Genomic DNA, 26559 nt, shown 5'->3' with positions numbered 1-26559 from the left:
TCAGGAATTCAGGCATACCTCTGAAATCGTAACTTGTGCTCCCAGTACATGAAGCTTCAAGATGCGAATGTGAATTCATAAAGAAAATGGCCCTGTGGTGTTTTTTGATTGTTAATAAGTTATTAAAATATTTCTTCTAAAATTCCTGAAGCTTGGCTGTTAAAAAAACAGGTCTATATAATGTCTGCTCAAAGCTGGCTTCAGAACAGTGGAAACTTAAGATGAAACTGGGAGAAAATGGGAAACTTGAGACCAATGCATAAACTGAGGAAAAACACACAATGTCCCATTGGAAAATTGTTCCACATGCTTCAAATGCTCCATGTAGATGTCCATATAGCATGAGCAGGTCAGAGACTAGGAATCCTGCAGCACGTAACTCACCTCCTGACTCCCCAGAGACTGTCCACCATCTACAAGGCACAAGTCAGGAGTGTGGTGGAATACTCTCCATTTCCCTGGATAGGTGCAGCTCTATCAACACTCAGGAAGTTCAACATCACCCAGAACAAAGCAGGCCGCTTGATTGGCACCCCATCCATCACCTTAAACATTCACTCCCTCTACCACCGGCCCACAGTGTAATGTGTACCATCTACAAGATTCACTGTAGCAACTTGCTAAGAATCCTTTGACAGTACTTTCCAAAAGTCACGACCTTTATCACCTCGAAGGACAAGGCCAGCAGGTGCATGGGAACACCACCACCTGCAAGTTCCCCTCTAAGTCATACACCATCTTGACTTGGAACTATGTTGTCGTTCCTTCACTGTTGCTGCATCAAAATCCTGGAACTTCCTTCTGAATAGCACTGTGGTTATACTTACGCCACATGGCCTGCAGCAGTTCAAGAAGGCAGCATGCCACCACCTTCTCAAGGACAGTTAGGGAAAAATGCTGGCCCAGCTAGCAATACGCACACCCCATGAAAGAATAAATTTTTAAAAACATAAATTAACTTTAAGAGATTTTATATAAATATATACTTATGCACCCCTAATTAATAGTTATTACATCTGAAACATGTGCATTTGGATAGGTGAAATTTTAGTAACAGTTAATTCTGCATTTCAAAATATTTTATAGAATCATGGAATGGTTACAGCACTGAAGGAGACTATTCAGCCTATGCCAGCTCTCTATCAGAGCAATTTATCTAGCCCTACTCCCTCACTCTTTCCCCCAGCCCTGATTTTTTTTTCTCTTCAGGTGCTTATGCAATTCCCTATGAAAACCACGATAAAATTTGTCTCCAACATCTCCTTGGGCAATGCCATTAAGATCTTAACCACTTGCTGCGTAAAAAAGTTTTTCCTCATGTTGCCTTTTGTCAATCACCTTAAATCTGTATCCTTTGGCTCTTGACCCTTCTGCCAATGGGAACAATTTCTCTAACTATTCTGTCTAGACCCATCACAATTTTAAACACCTCTATCAAATCTCCCTTTTACGTTCTCTTCACCAGAACCATAGAATAAAAGAATACAGTTGCTTAGTAGTACAGAACTTAAATATTGCTGAAAAGAGGAACATGTTCCTGAAGCTTTTTGCCTTGCACTCATCAGGACAAATGGGAGAATGACAAATTTCAAACGATTACAACAATTTATACTACAGGAGAAAAAAGGTGCTGATTGATTGGCAAGTCACCTCTGATTGGCTGAGGCATTGCCATGGAGCAAGCAGTGGGGGACTATAGGCTCCCCAAGCCCCCGGTTAATTCAACAAAGATGCAAGGCTTGAACATATTCCTTTTGCTTTCAAAGAACAGGTCCTTGCCTATGTCGCCGCTAGCAAGCATAAACGAGCCATGCTACGAGCTCAACTGATTATCTTAAATTGGTTGTTAGTGTAGTTATTAGTGCACTCATTCAGCCAGTGCTGCCCAATCATGGAATCTCACCTAACAGTAGACATTTTTTTTTGGGCTTTGCAAGTGCAGGTTGGTTGAGCACGGTCTGTATTCTGCCTATTACTAACAGCCAGAGGAACATATTATTTCATTCAATCAGCCAGTTGTTGGGGCTTATGGCCTCTGTATCTGGTATTGCACCAGCATTGAAATTCGTATGTGGTGTTGCATCAATTGTGTGGTAGGCAGAATGTCAACCATGCCTCTGCTTGTAAATTCAATTTTTGGTTCCTAATTAGCTCCACTGCTCTTCTAAGTATCCTTTTACTATTTAAATGCCTATAGAAAACTTTTGGATTCCCTTTAATGTTAGCTACCAGTCTCTTCTCATAGTCTCTCTCTGCCTCTCTTATTTTGCTTGTCACTTCCTCTCTGAGCTTTCCATATTCAGCCTGATTCTCACTTGAATTATTAACCTGACATTTGTCATAAGCAGCCTTTTTCTGCTTCATCTTATTCTGTATCTCTTTCATCATCTAGGCAGCTCTGGCTTTGTTTGCCCTATCTTTCCCCCTCTTGGGAATGTAGTTCAGTTGTACCTGAACCATTTCCTCTTTAAAGGCAACCCATTGTTCTGCTACAGTTTTGCTTGTCAATCCTTCATTCTAATTTACTGAAGACAGGTCTGTTCTCAACCCACTGAAATTGGCCCTCCTCCAATTAAGTATTTTTTACTCTAGATAGCTCCTTGTCCTTTTCCATGGCTACTCAAAAGCTTACGATATGATCACTATTCCCTAATTTCCTCCACTGACACTTGACCAACCTCAATCCCCAGAATCAGATCTAGCTCTTTCCGGTTTGACCAGAAACATAATACTTAAGAAAACCCTCCTGAACACACTTCAGAATCTCTCCCCCCTCTCTACTCTTTACACTATTACAGTCCCAATCTATAATTAGGATAATTAAAGTTCCCCATTATCATTGCTTTATAGTTCTTGTACCTCTCTGCAATTTCCCTGCAAATCTTTTCCTCTATATCTTTGCCACTAGTTGGTGGCCTTTAGAATACATAAAGTAGTGTAATGACATCTCTATTGTTTCTTAACACTAACCAAATAGATGCTTAGAACATCGTCTCTCCTCAGCACTGTAATATTCTCCTTCATCAATAATGCTACTACTCCTCCATTCTTTCCTTCCCTATCTTTTCTGAACATGTTGCATTCAGGAATATTTAATATGCATTCCTGCTTTCTTTGAGCCTTGTCTTCTTTATCACCACATCATATTCCCATGTGCCTATTTGTGCCTGCAGCTCACAAGCTGTATTTACCACCCTTTGTATGTTTACATGCATACACTGTAAACCTAATTTAGACCTTACTGCATTTCTTTTCAGTCTCACCCAATTTCAGTCTCTCCTAACCCTTTGTGCACATGTTTCTCATTTCTAATGCTAAATCATGGTTCCCATCTCCTCATCAAACTACTTTAAACTCTCTGTCACAGCAATAGCAAACTGCCCGAGGACAATGGTTCCTGTCCTGCTGAGATGCATCTCATCCGGTCTGTGCAGGTCTCATCTCTCCAAAAACATGTTCCAATGTTCCAGGAATCTAAAGCCCTCCCTTGGGTACCATCTCTCCAGCTATGCATTCATTTGCACTATCCTTCTATTTCTATACTCACTTGCCTGTGGCAGTGGGAGTAATCTGAAGATTACCAGCTTTGTGACCCTGCTTCTCGACACCTTTCATAGCTCCTTAAAGTCTACCTTCAGGACCTTATGTCATTGGTACCAATATGAACCATAACATCCAGCTATTCACCCTCCTCCTTCAAAATGTTTTGCAGCCACTCATGATATCCTGGACCCTGATATCATACCATTCTGGAATCGCACCTGTACCTGCAGAAAAGCCTGCCTGTTCACCTAACTAGAATTCCTTATCACTATTGCTTTGCCAATCTTCCTCTTCCCCTCCACTGCCCAGCTAAGGCGCTTTTGGTGCTGTGGCTAAATTCCCCAGAGCAACTACCACCCTCACCAGTATTCTGAACTGAATGCCAGTTAGAGAGCGAGATGCTGCAGTACCTGCCTGATTCTCCCTAACTGTATCACTTTCACCTGCTCACTCTTAAGCTATGGGCTGACCATATCCAGAAACGTAGCATGCTCGTGGCTCTGAGCCTTGCAAATGCACCACAGTGATGCCAGCTGCTGCTCAATCTCTAAAGCCTAGGTCTCAGGTTTCTCTAGCTGATGACACTTCCTGCACATGGTTGCCCTAGACATAGGAAGCATTCTGAAGTCCCCAAATGGCACAGAATGTCCATTTAACAGGTTGGAGATGCCCTGTCATGCTTCTATTTATTAGACTAAGCACTAAATTAACAGAAATAAACTTAAGACTTAAATGAACACTCACCAGCTATTCACCAATCAGCTCCTTCCCTTGAGCTGATGTTACTATTTTATAAGTAGGTTAACTTAAATGTTTTTATTTAACTCTTATTTTGATTTACTGAAAAATGCAGAACCCTTTAATACTACCATTCCTCTTTATTTAATTTTAATGTTATGACCCAGATCTGATTAATGATACATTGATCAGTTATATAATAAATTATACAATATACAATGTATAAAATATAAGTTGGAGTTTCTGTATTCTATCAAATTGGCTTATTTTTAGTATTTATATTAATTCATTGATTTACAGCTTACTTTATAGGTTGATTAAATCAAATTAAATTCAATGTTTGCAAATTAAGTTAAATACTTACCTGTGTACTTAACCCTGTGCGTCTCCTTGTGCTCTGACATCACTATGCCACTTACCTTTGCCCCATTTGCTTCACAGTCTCAAAGTTAGCCTCAGACTTTATGCTGCTGCACTTTGCTCTCCGTTTCACCCTTTATCCTGCTATGCCCTTGATCTCATCCTTTATTCTGTGCTTTGCTCTCAGTCTCCTGCATTGAAAAATATTCCTCAATGTATTTAAGTGGTATTAATTTTATTAATAAAGCCGAACTTAGGGTTTATCTCAAAAAATAAGCTCTCTGAATTGAGTGTGAACAACCTGATTTTAATTAACTGAACATGACCTTACAAAACTATACAGAACAATTTATTAGTTTCATTGGCATACATTAATCTGTTTCTCTTTCTTTTTAAATAGTTAAACATCTTAAAAGGTGTCTGCTCGTGCCTTTGCACCTTAAAAAACAGACTCCTTGAAGGGCCACAAATGGGCACAATTGGTGTAAGACCGCTAAGGTGATTATGGCCATCTCCAACATGCCTGTTTATAAAAACGTAAACGTTTGTGATAACTCAATTTGCATTGGATATAACTTGCACTCGAAAATCCCCCATTTTTAAAACATTCATTGCAGGGATGTGAGCTTCGCTGGTAAGGCCATCATTTGTTGTTATTCGCCTTGAGAAGTTGTTGATGAGCCACTTCTTGAATTGCTGCAGTTCATTTGGTGCAGGTACACCCACAGTGTTGTTAGGGAGGGAGTCCAGGATTTTGACCCAGTGACAGTGAAGGAGTGATCATATAGTCAGCATGGTGCGTGAATTATTGAAGAACTTGGAGGTGGTGATGTTCCCATATGCCTGTAATCCCTATCCTTCGATTGGCAGAGGTCTTGGATTTAGAAGGTGCTGTCAAAGGAGGTTTGGTGAGTTGCTCCAGTGCATCTTGTATATTGTACACCTTGCTGCCACAATGCATCAGTGGTGGAGGGACTGAATGTTTAAGATGGTGGAGCCCTCAGATGCAATCATTATTCGATATATAGATTCACCATTACATTTCAACTTTTCCATTCAATAACTCTTGCCATAAAATCCAGTATTCCATTAGCTTTATTGTTCTGTCGACTTGAGAGTTCAATAATAGAATATGGTAAATTTATAACAGCATTATGTGACTTACTTATTTGCTGGCTCAGCTTTTGTTAATAGTTTCTAACCTATAACAACAAAAGCAAAATACTGCAGATGTAGGAATCTGCAATAAAAACAGAAAATGCTGAAATACTCAGCAGGTCAGGCAGCATCTGTGAAGAGAGAAACAGAGTGAATGTTTCAGGTTAGTGACCTTTCATCAGATAATTGACCTGAAATGTTAGCTATGTTTCTGTCTCCACAGATATTACCTGACCTGCTGAATATTTCCAGCATTTCCTGTTTTTTTCCAAAGCTATAATGTTCTATTTGCTGATCAAAAATGACAGACATCTAGGGCAGCATTTCGCAACCCCCCCCCCCCCCCCCCCCCCCCAAACCCCCATCAGGGGGCGGGGGGGTTGTGCGGGAGCGGGCACGAGCGGGCGGGTTCTTGATTGGCACTCCAAGTTGGGGACACGCCAAGTACTGCCTCAGGGAGATCAGTGTTACTCTTAAAAAGATAATAAAGGATGAGAAAAATTTTATTGACATGTCCCCTCATGTGACACTGTCACATGAGCTGGGACATGTCAATTACTTTTATTAAAAATGTAATACAAATTTTAATTCCCTCATGAAACCTCATCCTGCCTGTGGATGAGGTTTCATGTTTTATCTGAAGGCTGCCTGAGCTCTTCACCTGCCCGTCAACCTTAGGGTTGGACGAGTTGGTCCATTAATCATTTTACTTACTTTTTTAACGGCCTTAGTAGGCCGTTGACAGGTTGGTGGGTGCACAGCCGACTCAGCTACATGCCCACTGAACTGAGAACCTAAATGACACGGGGTGACGTCAGGACGCACGCCGACGTCACCCCACATCATTTTACGCATCAGCAAGTGGGCCCTTACCCCTCTCGCCGACCGGGAAATGCTGCCCCTGATGAAGACATGATAAGTCTAGTAGCTGAAAGCAATTAACAGACAAGGTTTGTTGTATTGTTATCCTGGAGGTATTACTTGGATATCCAGGATAAACCAAACACTCTTGAATCTATAGGGAATTGGGACTTTCCCAGAAATAGAATCTATGATACAGAATTCAAAATAATCCAGAATGAGAAGAATAAAATAAGAACAAGAATGTAACAGCTGGTTATGAGGAGTATCTAGATAGCTGCAGACATTTGAAATTACCACAATTTTCTTCCTTTCACTCATTCAACAATGTCATTTAACTTTTTTCATTCTAAATCAATGCATCTCAATTTAAAATAATAGTTTTATCCATTGTTGATGCAAAATCACACAACTGGAGTGTGTTTGAGTGAGGGAACATCTGGGCAATAGCGATCATAATATTATTAGGTTTAAAGTAGTTATGAAGAAGAACAAAGAAAAATTCAGGGTGAAAGTACCCAACTGGAAGAGTGTCATTTTCAATGATTTGGGAAGGGATCTAGCACAGATAGATTGGGAAAAAAAGATTGTCCAGGAAAACAATAAATGACAGCAGCTCTTTACAGTTGAGATACAAATTAAATACAAATACAAATCGGGTACAAATTAAGTCCTTTCTTATTGGAGAAAGATGGGGCATCCAAAGCTCAAGTTCCCTAGATGACAAAGGCAATAGGGATGAAAATAAAACAGAAAAAGGAGATTTGTGACAAATGTCAGATACAGAATAGAATTAAAAACCAGGTAGAATACAGAGAATGCAGGGAGAAATTGAAAAGGGCAAATTAAGAAGGGCAAAAAGAGAGTGCGAGAAAAGTTTAGCGGTAACCGAAAAGGAAACCCAAAATCTTTTACAAATATATAAAAAGTAAAAGTGTAGTTAAAGAAATTGTGCAGCTAATTAGTGAAAAAAAGGAAATCTTCTTTTGGAGTCAGAGGCATGACTGAGGTACTGAATGAATACTTCACACCTGTCTTCACAAAGAAGAGGATGTCACAGTAGCAGAGTAGGGAGTAGAGAAATTGGAGAGGATAAAAATAAATAGAAAGGAGGTGCAATATGGGTTTGCAACTCACTCAGTTGAGATCGAATGCATCATAGGTTGTTGTGGAATGCAAGGATGGAGATCAGAAGCTCTAACTGCAATCTTTCAATCCTCCTTGGAGTGGTGCCAGAGAATGGGAGGACTGCAAATGTTACATCTTTGTTCAAAGAAGGAGAGAGTGATAAACTTGGTAACTACAGACATCAGTATGGGAAAACTATAAAGAGACCACAGTCAAGGCAAAAATTAATTCTCACTTGGAAAAGCATAGGTTAATAAATAACAGCCAACATGAATTTGTTAAAGGAAAATCATGTCTGAAAAAGCTGATTGAGTTCTTTGACAAAGTCACAGAGAGGGATGATGAAGGTAGTGCAGTAGATGTTGTATGTTTGGACTTCCAAGTTATTTGATAAAGTAACTCATTACAGACTTATTTGGAAAATAGAAACAAATTATATTCAAGGAACAGTGGTAACTTGGGCACAAAATTGGCTCAAAGATAGGAGGCAGAGAATAGAGATGAACTGATGTTTTTCTGACTGGAGAGAAGTATGCAGTGGGGACCCCAGAGTTTGGTATTAGAACCATTACTTCCCTTGTTACATATAAATGACCTGGACTTTGAGTATAAAGAGCACAATTTTGACGTTTACAGAATACAAAACTTAGCATCATAGTATATAGTGAGCATAATAGAAAGCATTAATTTTGTGAAATTGGCAGACACATGGAACATGCAGATGCAATTTAATGCAGATAAGAATGCTAGGTTTACTGTTGAGGTATAATCAGTGTCTGTGTTTTGATGACATGACTTGAAATGGCATCATGACTGGAATTGGCTTGGTGTACATATTGTGATGACATACTATTAAAAAAGCTATACAAAACCTGTTTGCAATCATTGGACGGTTTTTTTTTTATAATTGTTCTTAGGACATGAGGGTTGCTGGCAAGGTATTGATTGTCCTGGAGAAAGTCTTGAACTTAAGTAGCCTGTATGATATTAGTACTCCCACAGTGCTGTTAGAAAGGGAGTTCCAGGATTTTGCTTCTATGTACTGGAATTGGTATTTCTGACTCTTAACTTATACTGTTGTTCTCTCTGTTATCACCAGATTTATTTAGTTAAGTTCTGATGAAAGGTCACTGACCTGAAACCTTGAACTGGATTTTATGGGGCACTGTATTCTTCCACTCTCCCCTCCCTCCTGATGAAAATGTTTGTTGGGAGCCCGTCCATCAAAATGCCAGCTAAACCTGGAAGGGCAGCGTTTTTTGGAGGGTGAGATTTCTGCCCCCATCTGGGAAGGAAGAGCAATCTTGAGAACTGCTGGCCAATCCAGTTGGCTGGCAACTCTGTGGTCCCAACAGCACCAGGTTTGAGTGGTGACCACTGTTGGAACTACAGCCAGTCCTCGAAGAGGAGGAGGTTATGGAGACTGGACTTCAGGTAAGTCCTGGATATGGGCAGGGCTTGGCTGACGGACGCAAGTGAGAGAATGGGGGCCAGGTTTGAGAGGCCAGAGGGTGAGGGATAAAGGGAGGATATGACCTTGGTGGAGGGGTGCCTCTGATGGGCACTGGGTGCCCCAAAGGATGGTTTCTCTCTTGTCTGACACGAGCTCGCCCAGTGAAAGCTGCCGGGGTACTCGCTTGGTACTGGGCGCAGGTAAAGAAGCAGTGGGAGCGGGATGAGGCACTTAAGTGGCCATTAATTGGGAGACAGGTCGGAGGTAAGTGGGATGGTGGCTGGCAGGCCGCGTGCTGCATTTTATGAGATCCCTGCTCTCAAACATGCAGGCTGAGGTGGAGGGGGCAGGGGGGGAGGAGGGGGGGTTTCAAAAAATCCAGCCCATTAACCCTCTTTCTCTCTCCATCGATGCTGCTTGACCTGTTCAGTATCTCCAGCATTTTCTGTTTTTGTTTCAGATTTTCAGCATTTGCAGAATTTTGCTTCTTTGCTTAGAGCTTTTTGGGCTAATATGCTAATATGCTAATGGGAAAAACTGTACTGAAGCCGATGCTTTTAAGATTCTGCCAGTAAAGTTCTTTATGGTACTCTTGATTTATAATTTCAAATTGCTGCCCTGAACAACTGCCACCAATACATCAGCCTAGCATTATGTAGCTCCAAATGTTTCTGTAGACACAATCCAAGTTAGGGCAATTCCACAGCCGGATGTTTTACATTGTTCAGGGGCACAAATATATTACCCGACCCTCATCACGTTTTACTATCACCACCTTTTTCGCTCAGGGAAATTGTGTGCTGGACAAGTCAATCTATCCTGAGAACCACTTACTAAAAAAGAAATATTATTTTGTAAGATATGCTGCAACGTCAGAAACAGAAACCTGTGACTGAAAGCTAAGGATGGTAGAATGGTTGCCAAGAGAGATCGGGGTTAATTGAAGGGAAAAAGAAAATGAACATCTATATCTATAATAAATTAAAGAGAGTGACTTAGTGATTGGTTGGCCAGGAAGCCGAGTTGGCCTGAGGGAGGCAGAGGTACGGCGCGGTGCTCGCGCGCGGTGCAGTTTGGGAGCTTTGCCCGTTGGCGTCCGCTGCGTGTCTCGCGGACTCGGAGCCGCTGGGGCTGGGGAAAGCACGAGCGGCTGGACACTGGATCGTGCGCGCGGCGGCGGCCGAACAAAAACCGCCGCTCAGTACCGGCTCTTCACCGCAGTCGGGCTGTACTCGGTGGCCCGACCGCTCCGCTCGTAACTTTTCCCAATTCATCCGGTGCCGGAGTTTGGCTGGCAAAGAGAAAGGAAGGGGGGGAAAAAAGGTTCTCGCGGGAAAGGAACCCTCCTCCCCCCCCTCCTCCCCACCCCCTTCCTTCCCCGGTCAGCGCTCGGATCAACGACCCCTCCCCACCCCCCCCCCACCCTCCCCCATTCCACACACACGATGTCCGGCGAAAGGAACAGGCGCTCACTGGCTTTCCGCACCGGAGCCGCCATCGCCAAGATCGAACCCGAACCCGGGCCCCACAACAACAACAGCAGCGAGGCTTCGAACGGGGCCTTCTCTTCGGTCACTCCAAGCAAACTGGCTGCCCTTCCTGCACTGGACGGCGTCGAGGCCGCTCCTGCTCCCGCCCCGGAGGAGGACTGGGTTGAGACGGTGGTGGTGGACGATGAGTACCCGGAGCAAGAGGTCTCGGTGCGGGTGGTCGACGGTGGCTCCATTAGCAGCAACGAGTCCGAAGAAGAGGAGGAGGTTCCGGCCGAGGAGGAGGAAGGGGTAGACGGGCCCGGGAGCGAGGAGCGAGCCGTGACCTCCGGGGAAGGAGCCGGAGCCAAAGTGGGACAAGACGACGAGGAGGAAAACAGCGGCTGCAGCCGGAAAGGAATAGGGCTGACCCTGCTTGGGCGGCCCCAGTCCTTACTGCTGCCGCAACAGCGCACTTTCCAGAGGTCGTGGCTGCAGGAGTTCCCGTGGCTTCAGTACGAGCAGGAGACGGGCCTCATGTACTGCTCCTGGTGCCTGCGGGCCAACAGCGGGCTGGGGAGCAACAATAACCGCAACAAGTTCGTGAAAGGAAGCCGCAATTACAGGAGAACCACACTGCTGCGGCATCACCTTTACACCGAGCACCGGGAGAATGACCCGTCGGCTGCAGTCTGCATGGAGGTGAGAGTGGCTATAAATTATACTGCAAAAGGCAGTCTCGGCTTCCTTTCCAAGTGGGGGATGGTGTTAAGTAGCCATTGCTGATCCTGCCTTCATTCCGATTGCTGTGACTCCATTTACTTCAGACTTAAAGCTCTGATTATATTAGTGGCTCTTCAGGTTACTCGAAGCTACGATAGGCGTTATGGTTTAGAGTTATCTTTCTCTGGCTCTCTCTCGCTCAATCCCATCCCCCGAGGTCCTTAATCCATTTACACAACAGATTGAATTCAGTTTGGATCTATTGATCGGAACGGAATTTGATCTTGTACCCTGTTTACATGGCACTGTGTCCCAAGGATCGGAACATAACACCGGGGGGATCACATTACTGACCAATGCACGCTGTATTTGGAAAAGGGACGAGAAGCGCAGGCAGCAACAAAAAAAAACACCAGATCTTCCACGTTTGTGAGTTCTAACTTTTTTTTCTTCACTTAAGTTTTGTTGCCCTCGCACAGCTATTATACAGTCTGGTTTGAGAATTTATTCTGCAGTAGTGCAGATAGTAATGCAAGTTGGTCAAGACAATTTTCGATAAATTAGAATTGACTCATTTTGAATCAAAGGAATTATTCTGTACGTTTAAGAGATTAGGTGCTGCATTTATACAGCTTGTACTTTTGAACAGTTTTGACAGTTAACAGTTTTAAACATTAAAAATAAGATTTTGAAAAAGAAAAATGTTGCTTAAAATCAAAAACTGAAGATATTGGAATACAGCAGGTTGTTTAGGCTCTGGAGAGAATACGAGTTACTAGGTCAGGTGTAAACCTTTCATCAGAATTTTGCAAAATGCTGTTTTCAAAGCTATAAAATTGAGTGGGGAATTAGTTTGGTTCAAGAACAAACTAGTCCATATTAATCTTCAAGGTTGTAAAACTTAATTATAGATATGGTTCTGCAATTTGTTCCTAGGTCCTAAATTAAATCTACCAAGTGACACTGGCCTGAGTCAGTTTTGATGATCAAGAAACCATCAGACATTGATAATGTCTTGCTGTGCATTTTGAGGAGAGCTGTAAATTATCAATTCTGTAAATACAATTTACAGAACTACACCAATGACTGCATTAGTTTCATTCTGCAGTTGAACCCTGATAATGGAGCGACATAAGTTTCTGTACCAGTTAATATCTGGAAGTTTTTAAAAATGCAAGTTTCTGATAACACAATTCCTATTGCAATAACCTATTCATAGTGCTACTTAAATTTGGTCTAGTTCAAATCCAGATTTTAAGCAACTCAGCCAGTGTTAACTTTTTTGATTTGGATTTGAATAGTACCAAGTCCGCTCTAATATAGATTATAGCACCAGGAATGATAGTTCTTTGCATTACAGAATTCATAACTAGGTTAAGAAAATCAAGAGCAGAAATGCATAGTTGATAACTGCCAGGCTTTAAAATTACAATGTTCTGTAACAAAACATACTGGATCTTTAACGTTGATAGACGAATTATATAAAACCTTCTTTATAACATGCCTCTTGCTGCAACATGCCTTTTTTACAACTCCCAAAGTCAGAATTATGGAGAGGGTAATTTGAAAAGGCACAGCTGCCTTGTGAAAGGTATTGTACCAGCCTCGAAGAACAGTCTGTCTCAAATTACTGTAATTGCATCTGCCCCAGATGAGTCCACTGTCACTCATTTACTTATTATCTGAAAGTCTTGTTCCCTTTTCGGTTCTTTCAGTTTTCCTCTTATGCATGTTTGTTTTTGTAGCATCACAGGTGGTGGGTATTGACAGGATGTAGTTTCATAGGAAAATGTTTATTAGATGCATAGAAGTTAACCCTGTGACTATTTCAGGGTGAAAATGGAATAAGCATGATGTACGTAGAATAAAATAATTGGGGTTGTAAAGATTTTAACAGAATCAAGGGGTTCTGAGAACATCAGTAACTTGGTGTGAAACTGGAAGTTACTAATGTGACTTGAAGTTTGTACAGTATTGCAGCCACATGTCATGCGTTATGATGTATTACAATACTTTAAAGCAATTAAATATTGTCTTGCAATTTTCTTGTGTTCAATTCTTTTTCACATCAGCTGTATGGCTGGATCCTGTTGCAAGCTTTGATGAAAATACCAAATAAAATTGTGCAGGTTTAAAGGAATTGTTGCTAGTGTGTTCACTATGCACCTGTATGAAGCATTCCCTTAGCTGAATAAGTATTGTTAACTCAGTTGTAGGGTTTTAAAATTTAACATATATTGAGGTGTTTGATATTTTAATAAGGTGGTAGTCAGACACTCTTCAAAACTTAGACCCTTTGAACTGGGCAAATAAGTAGAAAATTCCATCGATGAACTGTCTTCGATGTAGTTTCATTTCAGTTTCAAAGCTGAGTACTAGGTATTTACTTTACAAATGTACCATCTTGATTAGTCGCAGAAGCTGTCTGTTCTTTTTCTTTTTGAAGCTATCTTGGCAGTGTTTTTAAGGAAGCTATATTCCCTAGGGAGGCTTTTAACTAGGCTTTTCAAACAAAATGCTAGATTGAATTTTTGTTTCTGGGATCCATTGCTTTCCCAGTAGAGATTTTGTATAACACAAGGTTATTTAAAATAACACTACTTTTCCAAAATGCAGTTCTAAGTGGAACTGACAGAGCTAGACTTAAATATTCAATATTCCATTGTCAAAGCTGAACCCCCCCTTTAGAAGGTTTTATTATAGCAGTGTTACTGGAAATAATTTAAATTAAATATTGCCCCTTTAAAACCATCAGTAAAGTGGCATTTTCTCTGAGGGATCTTTGATGTACGATCTCATAATATTGAAGTAATGCTGCGTACACAATTTCCCAGTCTTCATCCTTGGCTGGTGTCTCAAGTTATTAAGTTCAGCTTTCAATTTTGATTGCATTGCTTTTACTATGAGGTTAGAAATTAATTAATATGCTCAGTAGCTTTTATTCTAGTTTTGTTTTCATGTATGTCTTTCAAATATCTTTCTTTTGTTATCTTTACCTAGACCTTACCCGCTTTCTATATAGATCTTTATATTTCTATTTCGATACAATAGACACAAGTTTGTAAAGTGAAAACTGGCATAATTTGAGGAAAGCTAACATTTGTGAATTATTTTTGAATTGATTTCATGCTACAATGAAAATCACTGAATTGATGGGTATAAATTGTTATTGCCAGGATTTGCGATCATTTAGTCGTGGCCTAGATTGATTTGTCTGTTTCTATGTTCTGTTCAAATTTATCAAATCCCCTTAGTTTGAAGTCCCTTCATTTGAAAATTGAATTTTTCTTAGTATTAAATTCCTAACGTGCTGTGTTTCTTATGTTGCTTAATTAAAATGTCCAAATAATTATTCATAATGTAAAATGAACGGAATCATTAGGTGCAAGTTAAAGAGCAGGTAAAGTAAGCTGAGCTATGAAGTTGGTAGAGATGAGGAATTCTTTTATCATTAAAGATGTGTTCACTGATAATCAAGTTCTGAAGGATGAGGTTTTAGGTTTATTGTGTATTTGGTAATTGAATCACTGCATTGTTTGTGTGGGACAGTTAGATGAAATGTACTATTTGAAGATTCTCTTTTAAATGGCTTTCAAGTTAAATTAGCATTTTACTAACACAGATGTGGAAATTAAAGGCAATCTGGTAGTTAAATGCACTTGGCTCATAAGAACCGGCTCTCATAACTCCTTCTGGAGAGCTAAATTTAGTTCAGATGTAGCTTAAAGATATTGTACCAGAATTTTCTCCTGCTTTCCAAGTTCCTGGTGGATCTTAACTTAGAAAGTTTGTGACCCATGGTTATTGTCTTAAATTTGTGATTGGCAACAAAGGTCTGAAATCATGAGTAAAAATTGTGTACTTTACACAACCAGTGTTGTATCTAGAACAAAAACAAAAATACCTGGAAAAACTCAGCAGGTCTGACAGCATCTGCGGAGAGGGATACAGTTGAAGTTTCGAGTCCGTATGATCCCTCATCAGAACTAAGACATATAGAAATGAGATGAAATATAAACTGGTAGAAGGGGTGGGACAGGAGAGCTCGATAGGGGGCCAGTGATAGGTGGAGGCCAAGAAGAGATTACCAAAGATATCATAGACAAAAAGACAAAGGACATTGACGGTGGTGATATTATCTAAAGGATGTGCTAATGGGGACATTAAGGGAAGCAAGCTAGTGGCAGATGGCCCTAGTGCGGGTGGGGTAGGGGGACGGGATCGAAATGGGCTAAAAGGTGGAGATGAAACAATTGATCAAAATAAATTTTAAAATAGGAGGAAAAGAAAAATATATAGTTGTCAAAAAAATTATAAATTATTGAAAAAAAGGGGGATCAAAAAGGGGGTGGGGATGGAGGAGAGAGCTCATGATCTGAAATTGTTGAAATATTAAGTCCAGAAGACTGTGAAGTGCTTAATCGGAAGATGAGGTGCTGTTCCTCCAGTTTGCGTTGAGCTTCACTGGAACATTGCAGCAGGCTGAGGACGGAGACATGTGGGCATGAGAGCAGGGTGATGTGTTGAAATGGCAAGCGACAGTGGGGTCTGGGTCATGCTTGCAGACAGACCGGAGGTGTTCCTCAAAGCGGTCACCCATTCTGCGCTTGGCCTGTCCAATGTAGAGGAGACGGCATTGGGAACAGCGAATGCAGTAGACTAAATTGAGGGAAGTGTTGTATCTAGTAGTGCATCAGTATATTTTATGGAGCATTGGGTTTTATACTCATTCAATAAATTAGTTCCCTGTTTTTACATCAGTTATTGGGATATTCAGTAGATGATCTGGATTGTACCTTCTATCTGATTTTGTGAATTGCAACTGCATCCCTTTATAGTGGTAGTGTTTTTGAGCCAGGATTTATGAAGCAGATCAGTTTTAGGATGTGAGCTGAAACAGTTAAAGGCAGCTTACGTGGTGACTGAAGTGCAGATGATACAGTTGTGTTGAATTAAACTGATGAATTTAAGATATGTAAGCTTGTAACAACTAATTTTCTCAACTAATCATGTGAAGAAATTTCATTATTAGAAATCAGATGATCAATATGAAACAATCCATATAATCTCCACCTGAATAAAGTCTCAAATTTTGGACTTTAATTTCTAGCATTTTTATTGTTTATATTAAAACTCAAGACTAGGTCCTTCAGTGTAAACATCCCTGATTATTCAGCAATGTTTGATCTATGAAACACATTCGCCATGTTAGTGGGCTTTCTGGTCAGGCCATCATGTTTGCTGAATTTCTGACTGGGCATAGAAAATAGACCCTGTCGTCAACTAGTTCTCAGGGCCCTGCTGATTGGAGTTCAAAATCATTACTATGGGACTGAGCTGTATAAATGTGAAAAATCCTGGATTTGATTCCTGAACTTGACAGGGCCAGCCCATCCCCTGATCATGTGACCCATCTTGGAAGTGTGCCCACATAGGTGTTGGGCAAGGATAGAATTAGATAAAAACAAAAAACTGGGGATGCTGGAAATCCAAAACAAAAACAGAATTACCTGGAAACTTTTCTTCTCCGCCGATGCTGCCAGACCTGCTGAGTTTTTCAAGGATAGAATTAGGTTGGCTGTGGTTGCCCTACAGTAAACATTTGGGTGAGGAGTCAGTGGGCAGTCTTCATGTTGTAGAAAATGAGAATTAAACAGGAAATAAGGAAAAGATCCCAAGTAAAAATAAACGAAGATTATTTCAGTGTAAACCAAGAACATCTACCACATTATGCGCTGAAGCTGAAAGTAAAAACCTAAAACGATGAAATTTACTGCTATGAATTCCATGGTGTCTATTGTATGAAATATGCAAATAGAAATTATTGTCTTAATTTACCAGCTGTCACTTTTATTTTTTATTTTAATCCTGCGCTATATAAGCAAGATTATTTCAAGGGGTTCACCAGAACCAAAATACAGGTTCCTGAGTGAGCAAAGTTCATAAATTCCTATTGCTTCATAACATTTCAACAGTAAGAACGTGGGATCTCCGGTATCTCCAAAACTGGCTTTCATCAACTATGATAAATGACATTCATCGATTCTAAGTACCTCACTGTTCAGTTACACCAAAGATGTGATTTCAAATTGCTACAATCATGATTTTGGTGTTAAAAGAATCAGAAAGGTCAGTAGGTCCTTTTTGTAAAAAAAAATACTGTTCTCTCTTTGATCTGTTTTGACTTGTGCAAAGTTGAAAAGCAAACTAATCATCAAATTTGCAAGCAGTTCTGACCAATAATTCTGTTCCTGCAAGCACTTAAAACGTAAAGGGTAATTTGGTGTAGCGCACAGCAGTGGAACAAAAGATTTGCGGCCTGTTTTGTTGAACATAACATAAGAAATAGCAGCAAGAATAGGCCATTTGGCCCTTGAGCCTGCTCTGCCATTCAATAAGATTGTGGTTGATCTGATTGTGGTCTTAACTCTACTTTCCTACCTGCCCCCTATAACCTTTATCTGTCTTGTAGGTCAAAATTCTGTCTATCTCAGCCTCAAAATATATTCAATAACACATTCTCCACTGCTCTCTGAGGTAAGAGAATTCCAAAGATGTATGACCCTCTGAGGGAAGAAATTCATTCTCATCTTTGTCTTAAATTCGCAAACCCTTGACCTGAAACTATTCCTCCTATGTTTAGACTCCTGCATAAGGAGAAAAATCCTCTCAGCACCTACCCTATCAAGCCCCTTCAGAATCTTGTATGTTTTACTAAAATCACCTCTCATTCTTCTAAAGTCCAGTAAGTATAGGCCCAATCTGCCACCCTTTCCTCAAAACAAGCACCATCTTGATTGGCACTCTATCCACTACTTTCAACATTCGCTTCCTCCACTACCTATGCGCAGTGGCAGCAGTGTGCGTGTGATCTACAAATGCACTGCAGAAATTCACCGAGACTCCTTTTTTATTCATTCATGGGATATGGGCATCACTGGCTAGGCCAGCATTTATTGCCCATTCCTAATTTCCTTCAAGACTACCTTCCAAACCCACGTCCACTACCACCTAGAAGGACAAGGGCAGCAGATGCATGGGAATACCACCACCTGCAAGTCCCCTTCCAAGCCTAACTTGGAATTATATCTCCATTCCTTCACTATCACTGGGTCAAAATCCAGGAACTACCTAATAGCACAATGGGTGTACCTACACCACATGGACTGCAGTGGTTCAAGAAGGTGGCTCAGCACCACTTTCTCAAGGGCAAATAGGGATGGGCAATAAATGCTGGCTTAGCCTCTGAATAAAGAAAAATTCCTTCATTTCATCATCACAGGGATCAACCTAGTGAACTTTTTAATCTGCCTCCAAAGCAAGTGTATTTCCGCCCCTCCCCCCAAACTAGTAAAACTGTTGGCAGTTCTCTGGGTGCAGTCTCATCAATACCCTGTACAATTGTAGCAAGACTTCCCTACATTTATACTGTATCCCCCCTTTGAAATAAAGGTCAGCATTCCATGTACTTTACTAATTACTAGCTGTACCTGCATGCTAACTTTTTGTGTTTCATGTAGGGAGACACCCAGATCCCCTTCCACTGCAGCATTCTGCAGTCTCTCTCCATTTAAATTTATTTTCCATTCTTCCTACCAAACTGGGCAACCTAATTTTCATACAATACATACTCGCTCTTTCCAATTTTACTCTCCACTCACTTAACTTATCTGAATCTCCCTGCAGAATCTATCCTTTTCTGCCTATCAACTTGCTTTTCTGCCTTTCTATGTATTATTAGAAAATTTGGCTACAGTAGAATTGGTTCCTTCATCCTAGTCATGAAAATAGATTGTAAATAGTTGTGACCCCAGCACTGATCTTTGTGACACCTCAATGGTTAGTTTGCCAAACTGAAATGACCCATTTATCCAGATTCTGTTTCCTGTTAGTTAGCCTATACCACAAACAATTATCTTTAATGAGGCACCTTATTGGATGCCTTTTGGAAATCCAAATACACTAAATCTATAGGTTCCCCTTATCCACCCTCTTGTTACATCCTCAAAGAACTTCAATAAATTTGTAAAACACAATTCCCTTTCCATACAATCAAGCTGAGTCAGCATAGTTTTATTATGATTTTGTAATTTCCTGCTACTACTTCCTTAGTAATCAATTTCAGCATTTTCCCAATGACAGGTGTTAGGTTAACTGGCCTAGCTAGTCTGCGAACTGAATGGAGACTGGGCTCATCTTGTGGTTAGCTCAACACAAATGTTAGATGGCCTGGAAGCAAATAGCCCAAAGCTAAAGCAAGGCCATGGAGCCTTGCTCCTCTGAGAAAGGATGTACCTTTACAAAAACTAAGAAAAGCTCTTTTGATTTTTATGGTATAAAGTGTCAGCTTATTGTTCCAATCACTCTGTTTCATGTATGCAAATATTCACAAGGTGAAACAAGAAGATACCTTGTACACTTATGAAGTAAGTGTTTGATCCTAGACCTGAGTGTCAAGACCTGTACAGCTGAGCAAGTATGCTTGGACCACTAAGTATGTATTAATGACACTACTGCCCACTCTTGTTTTGACTAAGATAAGTCCCATTTTTCAGTGTTTGTATTAAACAGTTTGTTCTGTTTTTGAGTTGTAAATTTACAATAAATTATAAGTTGTTTCATCTAAATATTATAATTCCAACAAAACCTGACAGTAGTTTGCACTGAGTATTGAAGCACATGCTTGAAAACTACTTATTAGAAAGCTTACTCGGATTAAAACTAACGTCAGTATCATGTTGAATGAGGAGATTTAGATCCAGCCAGCCTTTAAATAGTTAAACTAGCATGGTCTTCTACCATTTCGTGTTGCATCCTCAGTTTAAAAAGAAATAGGGGAAGGGGAGGTTTGCGTTACTTATCATTGTGGGCAGGGACTTCAGCGATGACCTTTTTAATTAGAGATACATATCCACTTATTGCTGTTATGTTAAACATATGTTGCAGTGAAAGCAAGTCTCTTATTTAGATATAACTGAAGATTACTCGCAAGGAAAAGTGGGATGGTCCTTCAGGAAGTTAGTGGGAGAACGCTTTAACCCCAGGAATACAGGAGCCATGTAATTTAAACTTGTAAATTAGTTTAAACATAGACCTATAGTTATGGATAGATCAAAATATAGAATTTCAGCTCTGATAATCCAGTATTTTATTGTATTTTGTTTTTAATTTAGAGCATGTAAATTAGGGGGTTAACAGATCAGATTAATTTATACACCTGAGTAGCTCGAAATAGTGAGTTTATCAAAATGCAGATGAAAATTCTTACAATTGTGATCATCTGGACCAGTGGATTCCCCATTTCATTTGAGTGTTTAACCTTTGAATCCTTGGTGCAAATATTAGGAAGTTAATTGATAGCAGTATGTTGGAAACTGATATCTACTCCTATTTTTAAAATTAATATATCTGAAGACTTGCCTCAGGTATACCCTCTGCAAAAACAAGTTAGATATTCAAACAATAAAACTGGAAATTTTAGTCCATTGATACATGAGAGTTATCAAATGAATATGCTTGATTAATTTGTATTTGGATTTTGTTAAAGTTTGTTAAATTAGCTTGGCTAGAGGTACATGAGTTCCATTGTGGTCAAATGGAATGATGAGAAAATAGTTTACAATGCAGGTAAGCATTACACTAGTCATTTAATAAAGTAGACATTTGAATCAGTTACTATACATAATGGTGAAACATTTAAAACACTTAAAACCAACTTAATCCAAATTATTAAAATTGGAAAGATATCTGCAAGGGATTTTTTAAAAAAAAAAACTAGCTTTTTTAATATAGAATGGAGATTAATTAAATTTGTATAACCTAGAGTGAATTATTTAATTGTTTCAAGTTGGGGAAAGTAATATTAAATCCAACGTTTGGCTACAGCATATCTTGATTTCATTTTGATGCCTAATGCACTTGTTTGCTCAATATGACAAACATTGAATTGAATAATCAAAACCTAATTTTAATATTTCTGTATCATTCATTATGTATTAAAATTTCTGCAGTGTTTTAAGTTAAGCTCAATTGCATCCATGAATATTCTCAATTCTCAGATTTAAAAACTGTCTCGGCTCTGAGCATATTTAGTGATGGAATACCCACCCCTCTTGGGTAGAGAATTCCAAAGATTCTCAATACTTTGGAGAAGAAATTTCTCTTCAGTCCTAAGTGATAGACCCCTTCTATTCATATACATATTCAATTTGACAATCAAAATTGAGTGTATTTCTACATACTGTTTGTATGGTGTACTTTTATTCCCCTCAACAATCTCAATGAGTTTACTGAAAGCCCTGTTTAATATTGCAGTAATGGGTTAAGTTGTTTTGGAAATCTGGGAAGCATGCCAGAAATTTGAGAAAACAAAAATGCTTCATAGCACCAGGTGATATTATGCATACCTTTTTACTTGTAGTAGTATAGTTCTATGATGGATATGTTAACATGTATATTAAATTTTCTGAGAAAGATTTAAACTTCCAAAATACTAACAATTTTGGTCTCTACCTAAAAAAGGATTCACTTGCGCTCGAGGCAGTACAGTGAAAGTTCACTGGATTGATTCCTGGGATAAAAGTTTTCTCATTTGATGAGAGTTAAGTAAATTGGGCCTATACACTCTAGAATTTAGAAAGAGGTGACCTCATGCTACATACAAGATTCTGAAAGGGCTTGACGGGGGAGACACTATTGTCCATTGGCTGGGTAATTTTGAATACGGGCACAGCTTCAGAGTAAGGGGTCTTATTTAGGACTGAAGAGAAATTTCTTCTCAAAAGTATTGTGCATCTTTGGAATTCTCTACCCAAGTGGGTTGTGAGTATTCCATCATTGAATATGTTCAGGGCTGAGATAGACAGCTTTTTTATCTGAGAATTGAGGGATTTGGGGATCAGGGTGGGAAAGTGGAGTTAAGACACATGATCAGTCATGATTGCGTAGAAAAGCAGAGCAGACTGTATGATTGTCTTCTATTTTTTGTGTTCCTATGCTACATGAGAAAAGATATCAAATCAACATTTGTATAAAGAATAATGGATCTATCCATTATCTTTTCTGTTTACATGGGTATCCTGTCAAGTTATTACACTTGTAGCAGGGCCTGATTGTCTCTTATGATAATGTTTATTGATTGATGCACATGTCTGGATTATATTCTAGTCTAGGATCTTATAGGTAGGGTACTCCAAATCCAGCTCTCCAAAAACCTGACAGTTTTCTCTCAGTCCACAGAACGTTGGGGTGAATGGAGAGAAAAAAATAAATAATTGCAAGCTCTTTGAAATACAATATGTGGTTAATGGGTGCTTACATAAATCACATCCTTGAAACCACTGAACAGTATTTTTTTGCCACCCCTCATTCTGAAGCCTGGATATCAAATATGAGGATGAAATATGAGAACCACTCCTCACTGCGGGTTAATACAGGTGTCAGGAGGAATTGCTGACCTCTGAGGCAAAAGATGGAACAACCTCAGGCCAGTTCAGAAACTTGCAAATAAAATGCTTCATCACCTGCCCGCTGACTTCTGATCCAGCGGGTAGTCCAAAGTCTGAAACAGTCTTGGTCCTGAGGGTGCCAGACTTTGGACCTGTAACGGGTAGCACTGGAGTGCTACTTTGAACAAGAGTGTGGGAGTTGGGATGGTGAGGGAATCTTAATCTCTTAAATTTCTAAAACACTAATTTTGTTTCTAACATTTAACATCCGACTAAAATTTACTCTTTAAATTCTAAATTTCATCCAGGCTTAAGCAGGGACTTTTCTCTCTCAGCTCTCAGCTGGAGAGCAATTGAAGTTAGTAAATTAAGAAACTGGCTTAAACTTTTTTTCTGTATCTGCAGCTGAGCTAAGTCCTTATTTTCAGAGCATATAAATATGCCTCTTAGTGTGACTTTGAGCAAGAATGCTGGGAGTTGGGTGACTGAGGGAGTTAGGGAGGGAGGTGCTCCTTTGCTTTTTCTAACCTTTTCACCCTGTAGGAATTGGTTCTTACTCTACTACAGGGGAAGAAACTAGCTTTTTGGTGAGTATCTGGTAAGCGGTTAAGGTCTAATCTATTCCTAAGGTTTAAAATAGTATGTGAACTGCCAGTAAAGTTAATAAAATGTATGAAAAAAGGAAAATAATTAATTGAATAAAATATTTAAGTAGTTAATTAAAACAAATTAAGGGTGGTGGGATAGGTAAGGTGTCAGAGCTGCAGAATGTGGGAGCTGTCAGATGCCATTGTGATCCAGGGCAAGCATGCCTGCAGTAAGTTTTTGTGGGTCGAGCTCTGGCTCAGAGTCATTGAGCTGGAGGCAGAGTTGCAGGCACTGCAATGCATCAGCGAGGGGGAAAAGTTGCTTGGACACTTCATATTAGGAGGCAGTCACACTCCATAGGATAGTGTCTTCTGATTTGGTCGGGAACAGGAGGATGTGACTGCAAATGAGGCAGATAATGGGCAAAGGGCAGGAGTGCATTAGCTTCAGCCTTTGCCATTGTCTGACAGGTTTGAGGTTCTTTCAGCTTTTTTGGATGAGAGTGGGGGCTGCAAGGTGAATGAGCTGACTGGCCATGGCACTGTTGTACAGGCAGCCATTCAAGTGAAGGTGCAAAAAGGAATGTAGTGATAGGGGACAGTACAGAGGGGGATTGACACTGTCCTCTGCAGAAAAGATTGAGAGTCCAGAACTCTATTGCCTGCCTGGTGCCAGGGTTTGGTACATCTGCTCAGGGCTGGGGAGGATCCAGTCCTCATGGTCCATGTCAGGCAGGACAAGGAAAGAGGTTCTGAATAGTCAGTATGAGGAACTGGGCACCAAATTAAGGAACAGAACCTCAAAGTTAAGAATGCCTGGATTATTACCTGACCCATGTGCAAATTGGCATAGGCAAATAAGATTAGAGAAATGGCTCAAAGACTGGTGTGGTAAAAGTGGATTTCGATTCATGGGGCACTGGCACCAATATTGGGGAAAGTGGGGGCTGTACCGTTGGGACGGTCTGCATCTGAAACGTGCTGGGACCTGTCTTCTAGTGAGCCGTGTAACCAGGGAAGTAGGGAGGATTTTGAACTAAATAGTTGGGGGCAAGGGATCAAATTTGAGAAGATATAGTAAATCGAAGAGTAGTGACAAGGCTAGAGAGGAAGGTACTCATATGGGAAATGATAAACAGACTGTGACAGGAAGAGTTGGAGGGTACAAATCTAAGAGTAAATCAGATAAGACTGGAGAATACTAAAATAATATAAAGACAAAACTAAAGGCTCTGTATCTGAATGCAGTCAAAAAAGATGAACTGATAGCTCAAATAAAAATAAATAAGTACAATCTGATAGCCATTACAGAGACATGACTGTAGGGTAACATAGATTGGGACCTGAATATTGAAGGAAGGACAGGAAGCTAGGAAAAGTTAGAGAGGTGGCTGTTTATTAACGATAATATTAGCACATTAGAGAGGGGTGACCTAATTTCAGGAAATAAGGATATAGCAGTGGTTTGGTTGGGATGATAAGTAATAAAGGCAATAAGTCACTTTTGGGAGCGATGAGAAGACCCCCTAACAGTACCCACATTGTAGGATGGGGTAGAATGGAAGAAATAATGGGAGCTTGTCAGAAAAGTATGGCAATAATCATGGAGGCTTTAAATCTACATATAGACTGGAAAAATCACATGGGCAAAGGTAGCCTAGATGAGGAATTGATAATGTTTTTGGAATAGTTTCTTAGAACAGCACGTTCTGTAGCCAACCAGAGCACAGGCAATACCAGACCTGATATTGTGCAACAAGTTAAGATTAATTAATGACCTCACAGTGAAGGTGTCCCTAAATAGCAGCGATCTTAATATTATGATTGAATTTTGCTTTCAGTTTGAGGAAGAGAAGAATGCGTCCAAGACTAGTATTTTAAACTTGAATAAGGGTAATTGCGAGGGCATGAAAGCAAGCTAGCTAAAGTGAACTGGCAAATTAGGTTAAGGGATAAATCAGTAGAGATGCAGTGGCAGACATTTAAAGGGCTGTTTCAGAAAACACAATAGATACATTCCAACGAGAGAGAACAATTCCGAGGGGAGAACCCACCATCTGTGGTTAACTAAAAAAGTTAAAGACAGCATCATAGAAACACAGACAAAAGGAGCAGGAGTAGGTCGTTTGGCCGTTTGAGCCTGCTGCAGCATTCAATATGATAATGGCTGATCCTCTACACCTGCGCTTTTCCCATACCCCTTGACGCCTTTAGAGTCCAGAAGTCTATCTATTTTCTCCTTAAGTATATTCAGCAAGTTGGCCTCCACAGCCGCCTTTGGTAGAGAACTTCATAGGTTCACCACTCTGAGTGAGGATGTTTATCTTCATCTCAGTCCTAAATGGCCTACCAGTATCCTGAGACTGTGACCCCTTGTTCTAGAACTTCCAGCCAGAGGAAATATCATCCTTGCATCCAGTCTGTCCATCTCTGTTAGAATTTTACATGTTGCAATGAGATCCCCTCTCATTTTCCTAAACTCTGGTGAATAAGGCCTAGTCGGTCCAATCTCTCCTCGTACGACAACCCTGCCATCCAGGAATCAGTCCGGTGAACCTTCGCTGCAGTCCCTCTATGGCAAGTATATACTTTGAGATAAGGAGACCGAAACTGCGAACAATACTCCAGGTGTGGTTTCACCAAGGCCCTGTACAGCTGCAGTAAGACATCCATGCTCCTGTACTCAAGTCCTCTTCACAATGAAGGCCAACATACCATTTGCCTTCATAACTGTTTGCTGCTCCTGCATGCTTGCTTTCAGTGATTGGTATACAATGATACCCAGGTAACTCTTGTACATCAACATTTCCCAATCTATCACCATTTAAATAATACTCTTGCCATTTTGTTTTCCTACCAAAGTGGATAACTTCACACTTATCCACATAATGCTGCATCTGCCATGAATTTGTCCACTCACCTAACTTGTCTAAATCACCTTGAAGCCTCTTAACACCCTCCTCATCGCTCACATTCCCACTAAGTTTTGTGTCGTCAGCAAATTTGGAAATATTACATTGGCTCCCTCATCCAAATCATAGATATATATATTGTGAATAGTTGGGGCCCAAGCACTGACCCCTGCGGTACCC

General features: G+C 40.3%; 1 protein-coding gene across 1 annotated transcript in view; it reads left to right on the top strand.

Annotated features, from left to right (window-relative positions):
- The first annotated feature begins 10674 nt into the window (after positions 1 to 10674).
- Positions 10675 to 26559, top strand: part of zbtb10 (zinc finger and BTB domain containing 10) — a 116360-nt gene continuing 100475 nt past the window's right edge. Inside the window, exon 1 of the mRNA XM_041189375.1 lies at positions 10675 to 11412. Coding sequence (XP_041045309.1) covers positions 10687 to 11412 — 726 coding nt within the window. The 5' untranslated portion in view covers positions 10675 to 10686. The remainder of the gene's footprint in view (positions 11413 to 26559) is intronic.

Source organism: Carcharodon carcharias, chromosome 6 (genome assembly GCF_017639515.1).
Source record: "Carcharodon carcharias isolate sCarCar2 chromosome 6, sCarCar2.pri, whole genome shotgun sequence".
NCBI lineage: Eukaryota > Metazoa > Chordata > Chondrichthyes > Lamniformes > Lamnidae > Carcharodon > Carcharodon carcharias.
Note: the sequence above shows the minus strand (reverse complement) of the source record. Positions and strands in the feature narration are given on the sequence as shown.